The sequence below is a fragment of the Trachemys scripta genome, chromosome 17 (assembly GCF_013100865.1).
Source record: "Trachemys scripta elegans isolate TJP31775 chromosome 17, CAS_Tse_1.0, whole genome shotgun sequence".
Lineage (NCBI taxonomy): Eukaryota > Metazoa > Chordata > Testudines > Emydidae > Trachemys > Trachemys scripta.
The window spans coordinates 8,389,052-8,404,725 of record NC_048314.1 but is presented as its reverse complement, the minus strand read 5'-3'; the positions used below and the strand labels follow the sequence as shown (position 1 = coordinate 8,404,725).

Below are 15,674 nucleotides of genomic sequence, written 5' to 3'. Positions count from 1 at the left end.
GGAAATATTCTCTCTCCCCTCCCTGCCAGTGTCTAGTGGAATCTCCTGGTTGAGGGTGGGGGGAGAAATCCTCGGCAGGGGGGCGCTGGAATCCCCGGGCGGGGAGGGACGCTGGCAGGCTGTGAAATACTGGAGCTCAGATGTCAAGGACGTGGCTTTACGGACTCATGTGATGCATTTTAATATGATCCCCTTGGCAGGGCGGAGGCGGCCAGTGGGCAGAGCGCCAAAATCCCACATGTGAACAGTTGTGAGGCCTCAGCTGGGACTAGGAAGGTGGTGGGGAGGGGCGGGTCGATACCTGGGTTTAGGAACCCAGCCGAGCGGAAGGTGGGCAGGAGGCTGAACATGGAGGAAACAGGCAGAGGAGGCGTCAAGTCAAACCTCCGGGAGGGAGGGACCTAAGCCAAGCAGAGACTCTCACTGATTCTGTGAGCGCCTGCCCCCTAATGCAATGAGAACGTGGAAGAGATGCAAAGGACAGTGTGTCCACAGGCACCAAGGCTGGGTTAGTTTGCACATGCGCTGACTCCCATTCCCCGAGAGGACCGTGCGCAGCTAATCTCGATGCTCCCAGTGTCTGGTGGTGGAAGAACATCTTCGTTAGCTTCTCGCGCACACGTCCTTCATGCGCACACAACCACGTCCGGCCAGCCCCTTCCATCGGAAACTGGCTTGCGGTCCCTGCGGATGTGCAGGGTGGATCCACCCAGCAGATGTCTCCAGCGGGGCCTGTTCAGGAGACCGTCCGCCTTCCTGGGTTGGTGGAGCCATCCTAGCTAGCAATTGGAGCGCCGTCTCGCGCTCCACTCAGACTTGAGCGGCACAGTGCGCCCCTCCTGAGCCACAAAAGACCCTTGTGCGGGACGAGGAAGCAGCTCCCCGTACAGAATCTGTTCCCAATGCTCTGTCAGGACACGGGGCCCGGACACCGCTAAGGCCTTGGAAAAGGATTTGTGGCCCAAAGTGGCTCTCTTCGCTAGAAAACAAATTGTGGGGAGCACTTCTTCAGTGCTTCCGAACTGCTGGAGGGAGGCCGTTAGCATGTATTATGGAGAAATCGTTTCATGCCAAGAGCCCTCATGGTGGGCCTTGATCTAGATGGAAGTACCATAGCCACGGAACAAAGCGTTGGGTGCACAGGGGAAGGTGGCACGTGAGAGTCTGGAGCTGCGTATCATGGGGGTGGGGAAGGAGGAAGATCCCGGCTGGGAACGAAATGGATCTGCAGAAGAACGGGCAGCCTGCGAGGAAGAAGACGGGTCGGGAGGCGGGCAGAGCAGAGAGCCCAGCGGTGGAAGGACAGCTAACAGCCATGTGAGATCTAGTCACTAAACAGCTTCCTCACTCCGCTCCTCTAGGTCTTGAGCAATCTGGTGATGGAGGAACTGGTCCCAGAACTGAAAAACATGATCGCCCCCAAGCTGAAGGGCAAGGCCCAGGAGAGGCAGAGACTCTGGATACAGGTTAGTGTGTGTGTGTGTGTGGGGGGGGAGAAGCGGTGGTTAGAGGCCAGGGCCCTGCGAGGGCGGCGTGGGGCTGTGAATGCTGCAGCACGAGGCTGGTGAAATTATACCCCTTTGCATGCACTGGCTGAAATGTTCCTGTGTGGATGACACACTCCAGAAATTGGTGCTGGCTGCTGGGAAATCCAGGACTGGATTCTGACCGCTTTTGGAATGGGTCCTCGTGCCTCGGGTGTGGTGCCTTGACTCTTGCCTCCTGCTGGCTTGTGTGACTCAGAGGCACCTCCCCGATTCACCCCCTTCTCCCCGAGGGCGCAGGGAAACGAGTGATCCGATCCGTATGCCTCGCTGCTGGTTTTATCAAGCTCCCCGGCATAGGTGTAATCAGCCTATTTCTCAACCTCCCACTTACCTTCTGTTGGTTGCGGGCAGAACATGCGGCTGTTGTGGTGCCGGCCATCGCCCCCGGGGAGGGAAGTACACCCTAGCAACCACTCAGCAGCGTGGCTCATCCCAATTCTATTTAGCAAACCATTTTTAGACCAACACAGGCTAAATCTGGCCTGAATCTATGGTTTTATACAAACACGCTTGTTCTAAAACCTTTGAGGGCAATAGAAATGTTTCCATGAGAGACTCTCTAAAAAAATTCCACTTGAGACCTCTTTAAATAAACAAACAAACAAACAGTGCCCCTTAGCCGTAACCACCCAGACGCTGCAGCCCTGTGCCAATGCATGAGAGAGGGGAAGCAAAATAGACTGGGAACCAGTCTGGCCTCCAGGGCCAAGGTAAGGATTGCAGATTTCCGGCATAAATCCTGATGATCAAATTGGATTCTTATTTCATTGTAATAATCCAAGGTGGGAAAGGGCTTGTGCTGCTCCCATGAAAGGGGCAGGAGGATGAGACAGGCGCTAGGGAGGAAGGGCGACCTTGTCCATTAAGGCATTGGAATGGTACTCAAGAAACCAGAGTTCAATTCCTGCCTCTGCCACTAACCTCTTGTGTAAACTTTGGCTTAAGCGACTTGCCTTCAAGTGACTGATTTTGGGTGCACAACCCGACACTTTAAAGGGACCTGGCTTTCAGGAAGTGCTGAATATTTCCTCTTGCTGGGGAGGTATTTGTCCCGCTCGACGCTGGCGAGGCCTTAGCCGGGTACTGCATCCAGTTCTGTGTGCCGCAGTTTAGGAAAGCTGTGGACAAATTGGAGAGAGTCCAGAGGAGAGCAACAAAAATGGTCAGAGGCTTAAAAAACCTGACCTATGAGGAAAGGTTTAAAAGAAGACCGGGCATATTTAGTCTGGACCAGAGAGGCCTTCAAATATGGTAAGGGCTGTTATAAAGAGGACGGGGATCATTTGTTCTCCATCGCCAAGGTAGGACAAAGTAATAGGCTTAATCTGCAGCAAAGAGAGATCTCAGGTTAGATGTAAGGGAAAACTTTCTACCTATAAGGATGGTTAAGCTCTGGACGAGACTTCCAAGAGAGGAGGGTTGGAAGCTTTTAAGAACAGGCTGGACAAACACACCTGTCAGGGATGGTCTTAGTTTACTTGGTCCTGCTTCAGTGCAGGGGGCTTGGACTTGATGATCTCTCAAGGTCCCTTCCAGCCCAACGTTTCCATGATCCTATGATCTTCAAGACCAGAGGTGCTAAATAATAGCATGACAAAATTCCAGGCAGGAGACTCCTCCAAACGCCACAATTAATAACTTGTACATACAGTAGCACTGTGCAGTCATAATAAAAATGTGTATGAATAAAGCACCCCCAGGCACGTGAACCTCGGGAACTACAATCCTAGACTTTGCTCCTGCCCTGAGATCTGCTAGCATGGAGCCCGGTGGAGTCCTGCCATTTGAACGCAATGGTGCACAGCAGATATCTGCACGGATTCCAGTGTAAATCACCACGAGCGTACAGTAGAAAAGAAAAAAAAATGTCAGCAGTTTTTAAAAAGAGAAATGGGTGGGTGGGAGCGAACAAAACTCAGAGCTGGATGGAGTCCGTTGCGCTTGCTGACATTAGGAAGCGGCGAATCCTGAGATGTACTGACCAGCCACTGCGCTATGACCAGACTTGCTAGGCAGATCTCAAATAGCCAGGCCTTTCCTTGTTAGGGGATCTAATGGCTGCTGCAGACATAATTCCTGTGCATGCTGTAGAAAGCTTATTGTCAGACGTCCCTGCATATCCATGGGTGGGGAGCACTCAGTCACGGGGGGTGCAAAGAGATGGCAGGCTGCCTTGCAGACAGAGGTCAGGAAGGGTCCTGGGCTCACCAGGGTCAGACGGCAGCACAGCCTCAGACGCCCCGTGGGATCAGGATGCTGAAGGCGCTGTTCCTCTTCCTCCTCTAGATCTCGGATGCTGTCTACAGGCTCGCCTATGACCAGATAAAGGCGCACTATGATGCAGTGGTGACAAAATGTGAGCTGGAGCGTCCCAGAATGGAGAGCACCATTCGCACGGACATGGACCAGATCATCACAGCAAAGGAACACTTAGCCAGCAAAATCCGAGGTAGGAAACGTATTGCCCCTTTGGGTGTGTCTACATGGCAAAAAAAAATTCACCCGCGGCACCAAGTCTCAGAACCCGGATCTGCAGTCTTGGGCTCACCAATGGCACTAAAAGTAACTGTGTAGATGTTCAGGCTCGGGATCTGAGGCCTAAGGAGGCATCTGGGTTTCCGAGCCTGAGCCCGAACGACTACCCCCAGCAATAGCCCATTGTATTGGTTTAGTCAAAATCCTGACGTTCCAAACTGCAGTGCTGTCCTAGGGCTGGGAGCCAGAAACCGGCCCCGGGGGCGAAGAGGCCAAGTGCTGGAGCAGTCCTGTAGTTCACATAGCTCTAGCCTCCCTTATTTTAAGGCACTGTCCCTTATGTCTTTGATTTGGCCCTAAGATGATCACCCCTCCCTTATTTAAATCACGAAATCGAAGCTTACGCTAATTGCATTGTGTGCTGGAGGGCTGTAGAAATGTGCACCTGAGGAAGAAATACATGAGGTGCCAAGGGAAATGGTGTTTTCCCTAAAATGTCCCTTCAGATAAAGCAGTGTCCGTTGTTTTTCATGTGGTTTTCCCTTATTTCCCTCCAGCAGAGGTGGTCACCCTGCATAGCTCCTAGGGTGACCAGATGTCCTGATTTTATAGGGACAGTCCTGATTTTTGGGTCTTTTTCTTATATAAGCTCCTATTACCCCCCACCCCCTGTCCCGATTTTTCACACTTGCTGTCTGGTCACCCTGCATAGCTCCTTATATCCCGGAGGATCCCAAGTATTACAAACTAAGTCTGCACTGTTACACTCTAGCCGCCTGAGGTGGAAAGTGGCGTCTGCTAACGTACCACAGTGCTGGGCAGGAGGTGAAGCATACCATGCTCCCACGGCAGGGCAGGGGCAGGGCTGACAGCAATGGAATACAGTTACTCAGACTAGAATTTGACCAGGGCTTTGAGACGAGCGCTCCGGTTTGTAGGAAGCCCTGTGATATCAGGAGCTCATACAAAAGCCAACCTCTCTGGCAGCACGTTGTTGGCTCCATATGCCATATGGGGGAAGGACAGGGTCAATACTGACTCCAGAGTGCCGCCTATTGAATTGCCAGTAGCACTCGCTGCACCCCCACGGGTTTTTCTTGGAGGCACAGGCACTGACTTTGTGGGGGCTCCGGAGCTGGAAAAATTGGTGGGTGCTCTGCACCCACCGGCAGCCAAGCTCCCCGCCCCACCCCCCCGCCCCAGCTCGCCTCTGCTCTGCCACCTCCTCCCCTGAGCACGTCGCGTCCCCGCTTCTCTGCCCAGCACTTGCTGCCGTGAAACAGTAACAAACTGTGGGAGGGAGGGGGAGGAGCGGGAACGCGGCGCGCTCAGGGGAAGAGGCGGGGCTGGGGCAGGGATTTGGGGAAGGAGCCCAATAGGGGTAGGGAGGGGGCGGAGTTGGGGCAGGGACTTTGGGGAAGGGGTTAGAATGGGGGCGGAGGTGGGAGGGGGCAGGGCAGGGGTGCAGTCGGGGAGGGGTTGGGGGTGGGTCAAGCACCCACTGGTGCCAGGAGAAGTTGGCGCCGATGCTTGGAGGATCGCCATTCGAGTACTGCCAAGCGTAGCAGACTGCAGGCTGATCAGACCTAAGATGGGAAGGGACCTTGTGGGTCTTCAAGTCTAGTCCTGCTATAGTGAGCAACTCTGTCATCCCGTTTATAAATGTATCCAGCTCCATCTCTTGCCTTTTGGCCACCACCTGGAAGGGGTGGAGCAGAGCAACTCCTGTCCTTCCCTAGGGCGTAGTCTAGGAGCTGGAGCGCCATGCTGGGCTTCCAGGTGGCTCCAAAGCTCAGCGAGGAAGGTGGGCAGAGTGGGACCCATCCCATGCTCATTGTCTGCCTGTCTCTTCCTCATCCAGCTTTCGTGCTGCCCAAAGCAGAGATCTGTGTCCGAAACCATGTGCAGCCCTATATCCCTTCCATCCTGGAGGCGCTGATGATTCCCACAAGCCAGGGTTTTGCCGAGGTCCGGGAAGTGTTCTTCAAGGAGGTCACTGACATGAACATGAACGTAATCAACGAGAGCGGGATGGAGAAGCTGGGAGAGGTAAGGCCCCTGGAGAAGGTTGCATAGATTCCCGTTGCTGGCCTAGCAGGGTGGGCTGAAAGGCCCAGGGGAACGGACTCCGTAGCTGCTGCAGGTTGCCATGGGCGGAGGGCACTGGACTGTGAATGGGCTGCTTGAAGTGTGGCTTCTACCCCACCCCGCGCCTGAATCTAGGAGGAGGCAGAGGGTCAGCCTTGTGGGTGCCCAGGGGAAGCCTGGCCAAGCAGGGAGCGCAGCTTCCACCCACAGTTGTCCTGAGTAAGGCTGGAGCGGAATGGTGAGAATAAACCTGTGGCCCTGCCCCTAGTCTGCTCACATCAGAGCTGGCAGGCCTATGCTCCCCTCTGAGCTGGAAGCCACAGACCGTAGGGGGCCCAGGGCTTCCTTGGGCAGCACCGGTCCTGGTCCCACTAGATCCATAGGCTCCTTTGGCATTCGGGCAGAAGCTGGAAGGATCCACTTAAGGTGAGAACTGAATTCCCAGCTCTTCTCCTGAGCCCTGGGCGACGAGTCGGTCTTAACAAAACCCAGGGCATCCAATTTCACCTGCATACGGAAACCTGGGATCACTCTGGATCCAGCCGGAGCAGCTCCAGGTGCCTGCCACCCACCCTGCACGAACAGTAGAGACCCGTGATTGACCTACAGCAGGTGATCTTCCTGCACCAGGCTCACCCATGTCTGTGTGCCACCTGGCGGTGCGGGGCCCCAGACGCTTGGAAATGCTCTTGTCTTTGTGACCCAGATTAAATGGGCGCAGTTGAGGAAGGATTCCGATTTCTGGGCTTTGCATCCTCTGCTCCCTGGAAGCTTGGTGTCCAGTCTGATGCCGGGTCTCAGCAGGCCTGGGGAGTGGGCGGGAGGTAGGGTGCTCTCTCCGTACAGCCGCTGAGTTGTGTGTGTGACTCCTTGCCCTTCAGTACATGGAAAAGCTCTCCCAGCTGGCCTTCCACCCTGTCAAGATGCAGTCCTGCTATGAAAAGATGGACCAGCTGAAACTGGAGGGGCTTCAACAGAGATTTGACGTCTCCAGTGCCTCCGTGTTCAAGCAGAGGGCCCAGATCCTCATGAGACAGGTAGCGTGTTTAATATTAATAGCCAAACTCCAGGGGTGATCAGCCCTTATGCTCGCTGCCCTATGGGGAGCCGTCTTTGGCCCTAGCCGCCAGGGTCTGTGGCATAGGCGCCAACTTTCCCCTGTGCCAGTGGGTGCTCGCACCTCCCTGCCCCCACCCTGCCCCCACCCTTTCCCCCCCCCTGCCCCCCCTTCCAACCCCCTCCCCAAAGTCTCCGCCCTCTCCCTGCCCCATTGGACCCCTTCCCCAAATCCCAGTCCCGCCTCTTCCCTGAGCGCGCCGCGTTCTCCCTCCTCCCTCCCAGCCGTGCGAAACAGCTGTTTCGCGGTGCAAGCGCTGGGAGCTAGGGGGGAAAAGCGGGCACGCGGCGCACTCAGGGGAGGAGGTGGAGCGGAGGTGTATGTGAGCTGCGGCGGGGGGGCGGGGGCAGGGAGCTGCCGGTGGGTGCAGAGCACCCACCAATTTCTTCCCCAGTCCCGGAGCACCCACGGAGTCGGTGCCTATGCTCTGTGGGTCAGAGTTTAGGTGGGTCGCTGTGGCTATGAATTCAGGTTCTCCCAGTGCCCTGCCCGTTGGGCTGGTCATCAATGTCCTGCTGCGTGGGCGCCCCCTACTGGAGTGTGCTCTTGTGCATTGGACAGGCTGGGCTTCAGTCTGGCTGTACCCACCCCCCAGGAGCCTTCCTTTGAAAGAGTCACCTTGTTAAAATGAACAGCCGGGCCGGGGGCACAGCGCCGGTACAGAGACAAGCTTATTTCAGCGGCTTCGTTTTTCTCCTCTGAATATGGTAACGCCCCAGTGGCAGAACCATCACTGGCCCAACCCCTTCGCTTTGCTCCCCAGCACCACGCTGCCCATGGCCTGGCGCACGTCTGATCCAACACCCACTTATGTTCTTGGGGACAAACGATTGACCCTGCATGTCGCGACTGTGCACTGGTGCCTGTGAACAATTCAGTATCCCACTGGGAGGGAACGCATGCGTATGAACAACCTCACGGGGACGGGGAGACCTCGTATACATCCGACGCTGTCGTGCTGGTGGCAGGATGGGTGGCCAGGCCTGGGCTACGCTGAGTCAATTCTTCTTCCCCCTTACATTGAAGAGTCTCCCACAGGCAATAGTCTATATGCTCCGGTGCGGGGTCAAGGAAGCTGTGTAGGAGCCTATGAGCCAGTGTAACTTTCTGGCACTTGTGGAGAACTGGGAGATGTTCTAGAACCGTAATGCTCCCACCTCCATCACTCACATCCCATTCAGCCTGGCACAGCTGATTTCGGAGACTGGTTGTTACCCTGCTTCCGGAGGAGTATCCAGGGGCCAGTCTGGACAAGACCCATGTAAGGGGGAGGAGGAGTTTGGGTACTGATATCCCATGCACCATTGCAGCTGTTTTTGGGGAAATGTGCTGCTAGTGCCCTCTAGTGGTGGGAAAGAAAACACCTTTATGCAGGTTAACGTGGTGCTTTCAAAATCCTGTCTGGGTGCAGAGCATGAGTGGGATGGGGACGGGGCCTGTCGTCTGTCCTGGTGCAGGTTCAGGAATAGAGGAGATGCCCCTGTGACCCGTCTCCATGTGATGGTGTGTTCCGTGCCTGCTCTGCTCATCCCTTGCCATCCTTGCTTTGCTGGATGTCCTACATGAGCCAGCCTAAGGTGCTGTGGTCTCTTGGCCTCCTTCTGGGACGCCGTCTGATGATGCTTCTCATTGTAGCAAATGGACGATGCCGTTCACACGTTCGGGACGCTCCTGCACCAGGAGCTGGCGAAGATGCTGGGCAAGGAGGAGCTGTGCAAGTCAATCCAGCGGATCCTCGAACGGGTGCTCAAGGTAAGGCAGCCCGCAAAGCAGCTGCATGCTCCTGTAAGGTCGGCCGTCTCTGGAACGTGACGGTGTTGGGCATTTTAACTCGCCCATGCTGCCCCGATAAGGACTCGGGATGCTAGACAGGAGAGAAACCTCTGCCACAAAGTGCCTGCAGCTTCTGTTTGAAGGCCAGTCATGCTGTGTGCCTGCCATGGGGCAGGTAAGGGCAGGAGTGAGTGCATTGTGTAGAACAATACTCGGCATTTGTAACTTTAAACAGACCGAGTATCAATAGGTGTCACAGTTGTTCCTAGAACCCAGTGGAGATCGGGCACAGGGAGGTGAAGTGACTTGCCCCACAGCAGGTCAGAGCCAGGAATAGCGCCCAGGTCATCAGAATCTGTCCAGTGACCTGTCCCCTAGACCACGCTGCCTCCTGAGCCCACGGAAGGGGCTGGTGTTGGATACTGAAAACACGTCGGTAAATCCCCTTGTGTAAATCGCTTCCTGTCGAAAGGATTGTTAAATAAAATGGCAGGAAAGCTGCAAGTTCTCCTTCCTCGAAACGGCCCGCTCCTCTGTAATCTCCTCTCCTGCGAGATGCCAAAGGTTTGTTAACCAACCTCGTTTCCCTCTCCCCCGGTGCGCCCCTCGTCCCGCAGAAATACGACTACGACAGCAGCACCGTGCGCAAGAAGTTCTTCAGGGAAGCCCTGCTCCAGATCACCATCCCCTTCCTGCTGAAGAAGCTGGCGCCAACCTGCAAGGGGGTAAGAGCCCGAGCAGCCCCGCGGGCATGGGTTGGTGGCACGTTTCAAAAACCCTGCTGAGTCATCAAACGCTGTGTATGAAGACCCCCAAGGACCCTTTACACCCCTCTGGGCGCATTAGGGCACCAATGTTACTTGACATTGCCAGTGGCGTAAAGGGGATTTGGGGCATATGAACAATTGGGCCCAGTGCGTGTACAAAGACTTAATCTCTCTTTGTAACGTCCTGATCTTGGAATTCCTCACCCCTTTGGGTCTATGTTTCATCTCAACTTGGTGTATAACTCCTCTGGCTAGATGACCCATAACCGGTGGCATCGCTGGCTCAACAGTGGTGCCCATGGTTTTGTGGGAAGGGGTAGCGCTCTGCCTCTCAAAGGCACGTCGTCTTTGGAAAGCCACAGGGCAGCTAGGTGGTCTTGGGTTATCTCTGCCAGCGAGGTGAAATCTGCCTTCTCCTTCGCACAGGAGTTACCAAAGTTCCAGGAACTGATCTTCGAGGACTTTGACAACTTCATCCTGGTGGAGAACACTTACGAGGAGGTCGTGCTGCAGTCGGTCATGAAGGACATCATGCAGGGTGAGAGGGCTGCCCGCGTTTGGGTGGGAGGGAGGGGTGCATGCTCAGTCCTACACCGTTCTGGGAAGGGGCCTATGCAAGCCTGTAACGGTTGCAGTAACGGGCAGGAGACACTGAGTGAATCCTGCCACTCCCCTTCTGCTCACCGAGGGACACTGCTGCTAACGGGGCTGGCTGCCGAGGACTGGATGCGCCTGTCCACCCACTTGCCATGGGGAGGCTCCGGGCATTAGCTTGAGATGGCTCCCATCGCTGTAACCCCTGGAGCATCTCCTCCTGCAGCACTTTGCCACCCTGCTCCGGATCCAGAGTCTAGGTGATGGTGGAGAGGGTGTATGTGCACTCTGCACTGTCACCGAAACGCTTTCCTCCATGTGTCTCCGTTCCGTAGCCCAGCTGCCCGCTTGTGCCACATGCCTAAGCTGGGTCCAAATCTCATCGCTTCTTCCTTCGTGACTTCTCTAGGATCTGTCCTTTTCCCCTCTATCCAGACAGCCCAGCCTCCCCCCCCCGCATCATCTGCCGTCTTGATTACCGTTAACTCCTGCTCCCCAGCCTCCCCAACACTCACATCACAGCCCTTCCCGTCCATGCGAAAAGCATCGACTTAGATCATCTTCCGCTATCACTCCGCCTGCATCACCCCCTCTTGGATTCCCTCCACCTGCCCCCGCTTCTCCACCGCATCAAGTTCAGGCTTCCTGTCCTCCCTACCGAGGCCCTTCACGATTCTGTCCTCCCCTATTATCCTCGTACTGCATCGTGCTCCCCTCCTCTTGGTCCATCTGTCAGCTGCAAACCCTTCCCTGCGTCCTTCCACGCTGTCCCTTCGGCATGGAGTGCCCCTGCTCGTCTGCCATTCCCTCCTTCACCAAATTCCTTCTCCGAGACCCTCCCGCCCAGCCCAGCACTGCCAGGGCAGAAGTAGGAATTTAGCGGATCAAGGAGGCCTGGCTAAGGCCTGGATGGAGTCGATGTGAGCATGAGAATTAAACCAGGGTATAGATTGGACTGTAAGGGTGTCTCCCTACTGGCTCGTTGCATGTGCTTTGCTCTGAATCCTAGGAAGGCTGGCTGGGCCCAGGTCTTGCCGAGCACGGTGAGGTCTCCATCTCGAATGAGGCCTCTGGGGGTTCTGACACGTAAATAGACCCTGTCCTGTCCTGACCTCCCTATCTTTGCCTTTTCAGCTGTGAAGGAGGCAGCGGTGCAGAGGAAGCACAACCTGTACCGGGACAGCATGGTCATGCACAACAGCGACCCCAACCTGCACCTGCTGGGTGAGGGCGTGCCCATCGACTGGGAAGAGGAGTTCGGCAGCCAGCCGGACTCGGACCCGTCCGCCGAGAAGCGCCGCAGAGCCAGGCAGGTGGTGTCGGTCATCCACGACGACGAGGGAGCCCTGCCCTACGAGGCCGGGGCGGAGGTGCTGATGCACCAGGTCTCCCAGGAAGAGCCTGGGTCGGAGGAGCTGGAGGCCTGTCCTGCCCTTGCTTCACCGGGTTCTCCTGACAGCGTGCAGGGGATACGGGGGATGCTGGTGAAGGAGTTCTGCGTGGAGACCCCGGTCCCAGCAAGAGAGGAGGCAAAGGAACCGCTGACGAATGGTACAATAGTCCAGCAGAGCGGCAGCTCTGAGGAGCGCGGGGTGGAGGGAGCTGCCCAGAAGGCCGAGGAAGGCCCTGGTTCATTGGAACACTCCGTCCAGCATGATGCTGCCTCCCCGGGCCCAGTGAACCCGGGGGTGGAGGAGCAGGAAGCCAAGCCAGCCATGCCCGCCGCTCCAGCCGAGCCGCCTGCCCTGACAGCTGCCTCGTTGCTTGCTGAGGGGGGAGTTGAAGTGAACCGCCACGAACCCAACGACAAGGAGACGGGGGAAGAGGTGTCCACCCAGGCCCATGCGGAGAAGGTGGAGCCTGCCCAGCCGACCACCGAGAACAGCGCGGGGACCACCGAGAACAGCGCGGGGACCACTGAGAACAGCGAGGGGGTGCAGACTCAGTTCTAGGTCAGCCCCCCCCCGGTCGAGATCCCTGCCGGCTGTGTACACTATGTGCCGAAGGTGGACTGGAGTCAGTGATGCCAGGGGGGCGGATGGGGCTCGTAGGCTGGGCCAGTCGCTGGCACTGGTAGCTGTTACATTCCCAGTTTCTGAAGCAGACTCGGCTTCGGACACCAGCGTCCCAGGGAAGGGGGTGGGGGGCGCCACCAAGATGTAAGATCTCCTAAACTGCACACCCACTTAGAGGGGAGCTGTGTGCTGGCCAGAACCAAGCCGCCACACTGGCCAAGTCATTGCCCCTCCTCCCAGGACTCTAGCTCGGTATAGGATACGCACACCTTGCTCCGTCTTACTTTGTTGTTTTCCCTTTGTTGAAGAGACACTTTACTGCATTACTCAACTAACAAGAGTGTGACTGTGGGACTGTCTGGGGTTTCCCCTAGGCAGGAGCTCCCCAGGACATCTGCACAGCGTATGCCAGCGGGCGCCTGGTGCCCTGGGGGATGGGTTTTGTAGGGATTCCCCTTCCCCTTCCACCAATCCAGCCCTTCCCTTCGTCTGATACTTCTCATTCCAACCAAAGAGGTCAATGCTGCACGCCACGCTGCTTTGTCAAGCACGGCAGCTGCAGTCAGAGGCCACCTACCGGTATCCAGCATTTCTCCTCCGAACAAGCCCGCATCCAGGAGCCCGGCTGAGATAGAATGTGCACTCCCCCCCTTCTGTCCTTGCAAATGCTGACCACCGCCCGCCCTGGAAAGATGCACCTCTTCCCCGAGCCAAATGGCCAATGGGATGTCCCTTGTTCGCTACTAAGTACTGTTCAAGCCAGCGCCATGACTTTAACGTGTCTTGCCGCACGCTCTGGCAGAGGGAGGGTTAAATGAGTCACAAACGAACTGGAATCCGTCTTTTCTGATTGGCCCCTAAAGAAGGAGAGTCAACGGCGGAGGATGGGGCTGTTGCATAGTTTCCGGCCGCATTAGTGCATCGCTGAAGAATCAATAGAACTAGCGGGTGTGGGTAATACAGGGCAGCATCTGAACCCTGTTGCTCCTGGCCTTCCTCGCATGTGCTGGTCTGACTGGGGGTTCCGCTGATGGCTCCAAAGATTGTCTGCTTGTAGGGTCAGTTGAGGGATGGAAAGAGCCACAAATCCCTCTCCGCTATCACCATCTCCTCCATGTCCCTCCTCCCGTTATACACACAGGTTAGGACTGTGACGTAAACTTGAGAGTTCACCCCTGGGCTTGCGGGAGAGAACTGGTGGCCGTGGAAAGAGACGACGAGGATGGTTGGTCGTGCGTAGATTGAGCTGTAAATGACCGACACTATCCAGTGCCATTCTGCTCCTGGGAGCTTTTAGTGGATGCTTGAGTCCCTTGTTCAGTTAAAAACGGCTATTGCGATACATCTCTGAAGCTTTAGAACCAGCCACTTATTTTTCTTTCCTCCCCTCGCTTCTGGTATGTGGTTTCTCCAAAGCCCCAGTGAGTGGTGGCCCCGCCACTCATCCCTTTCCTTGCAAGCCCCCTGCAGCCTTGAACCTACCGAAGATGGTCCCCGACAAGCTTAGCTGGTTTGTTTACAAATGCTAATGGCCACATGAATGTTGTTGATGGACAGTCTCCTTCCCTTTCCTTAAAACATGGAGGGGGTAAGGGGAGAGAGCGGAAACCTCCTTGGAAGGCCAGGGTAGGTGAAATAGTGTTTTCGGAAGGGAATGAAGAGGAAGTTGGCTTTGCAGGGAGAGAATTAAAGGTCCCAGAGAAGGCCAGAAATCTAGGTGCGTGGTTCAGAGGGAGAGATCTACAAGGGCAAGTCTTGACAGAACTGCCCAGTGGAAGCTCCCATTGCACTGGAGAGGAGAGGGGGCCGCAGGCTGGCAGGGACGTTGTAGGACTCTGGCTGGTTGCTAATCGGCGATTCCCTCCTGCAGTCAGGAAAACCTCTAAATATGGGGGAGGGTCTCGCTTTCATTTTCCCACTGGGTCCCTAGTTATAGCTCTTCTTCCCCCCCCCCCCCCCCATCCAACTCTTCTGGAAAAGCTCTGCTGAGATTACATCCTCTTCCCAGCACACACAACATGCTGGGAATAAATCTCCCCTGTTCCTTTCCGAGTCTGTGCTACCCTAGGACGCCAACTAAATCCACCCTGACCCCCTGGAGGTATTTGACTTTGCTGGGGTCACATGACAATGGGGTCCCTTAATGGTGCCCAGTGTGAAGCCTGTGCCTCATGGTGGGCTTAGCTTGCATTGCAAGAGTTAAGTTCTCCTGGAAACACCTGTCATGGTAGGAGGAGAGGAGAGAAAGGAGGTTCACTGGCTCTGTCTGACCCCACTGGGCTTTGGGGTCTGCAAACAAGTTAAACTGCCGGGATGAGGTCACCTTAAAGCAAAAGCGTAGACTGTTACATGGGTCCTATTGTCCTTGCACCAGGAGTGAAGGAGAGGGGAGCCCTGTAGTTTTTCTGTCAAAGGCAGGACCGGTGGAAGCGTGCACTGGAATCCAGCTCCAGCCGTGCTCTGGCCAAGCTCCCAGAAAGGCTCCGACGGAGTTAGCCAGGGTCTTTCAGTGGAGATGGTCAAATGACTCCTCTGTGTGGGCACAACCCAACTCGCCAGACGTCTGCTCTCCGTGGTGCCCTTTTCAGGAGGTCGGGGTGTGGGGAGAGCAGAAACATTCCCTGGCCAAACGCAGGGGATGGCAGAGGCTGCTGAAGTGGGTTTCTCCAGATCTCTCTCCAGCATCTCCAGTACAATCCAAGTACAATTGCATTGAGTCAGACCTCCAGCCAGGAGCTCAGCTGAACACTAGGGGTGGTATATAACCCAATACGCAATGGGACATCCATGCCTCTCGTGGGTGACCTGTGTCTCAGACTTCCATTAACGCTAAGGGGAACTGGGGACATGTAGCTAGCTGGGGAATCAACTCAGCAGACACACGAGCTGCATGCAGGTAATGTAATGTAATGTTTAAAACATGAGATACAGCTGAAACACCTGATGTGTAAAGTCTTGTGAATGAGCTGCTTAGACCTTCAATGCAGAATATGGACCAGGAGCCCGGCCTTCGAATCCTTTCCTCTGCTACAGATACATTCCAACTTCCATGTGTATTTTAGATGCCATTTTTTCTATTTTTAAATGGGTGGTGCCCAGTCTAAACCACTTGGGGCCTCCCAAAGTGCCTTGCCTTGGGAATCAAAACCTGTCTCTTCCAAGATATTTTATGGAGAATGTTATACAAATGTTTAAAATATGCTTCTAAGAATAAATAAAACCCAGCTTTATTTAAAGCTAGCGACACGCTCTCATTCCTGACTGAGCGGTGACATCACTCCAGACACACCAACGAAAG

The 15,674-nt window shown here is 55.5% G+C and overlaps 1 protein-coding gene across 1 annotated transcript in view; it reads left to right on the top strand.

Moving 5' to 3' along the window:
* The window catches only part of NIBAN2 (niban apoptosis regulator 2), a 96,687-nt gene extending 81,071 nt beyond the window's left edge, over positions 1–15,616 (top strand). The window contains exons 7-14 of the mRNA XM_034793736.1: positions 1,362–1,466; positions 3,834–3,996; positions 5,884–6,071; positions 6,992–7,147; positions 8,863–8,979; positions 9,618–9,725; positions 10,194–10,305; positions 11,496–15,616. Of these exons, the coding sequence (XP_034649627.1) occupies positions 1,362–1,466; positions 3,834–3,996; positions 5,884–6,071; positions 6,992–7,147; positions 8,863–8,979; positions 9,618–9,725; positions 10,194–10,305; positions 11,496–12,313 (1,767 nt within the window). The 3' untranslated portion in view covers positions 12,314–15,616. The remainder of the gene's footprint in view (positions 1–1,361; positions 1,467–3,833; positions 3,997–5,883; positions 6,072–6,991; positions 7,148–8,862; positions 8,980–9,617; positions 9,726–10,193; positions 10,306–11,495) is intronic.
* The last annotated feature ends 58 nt before the right edge of the window (positions 15,617–15,674 follow it).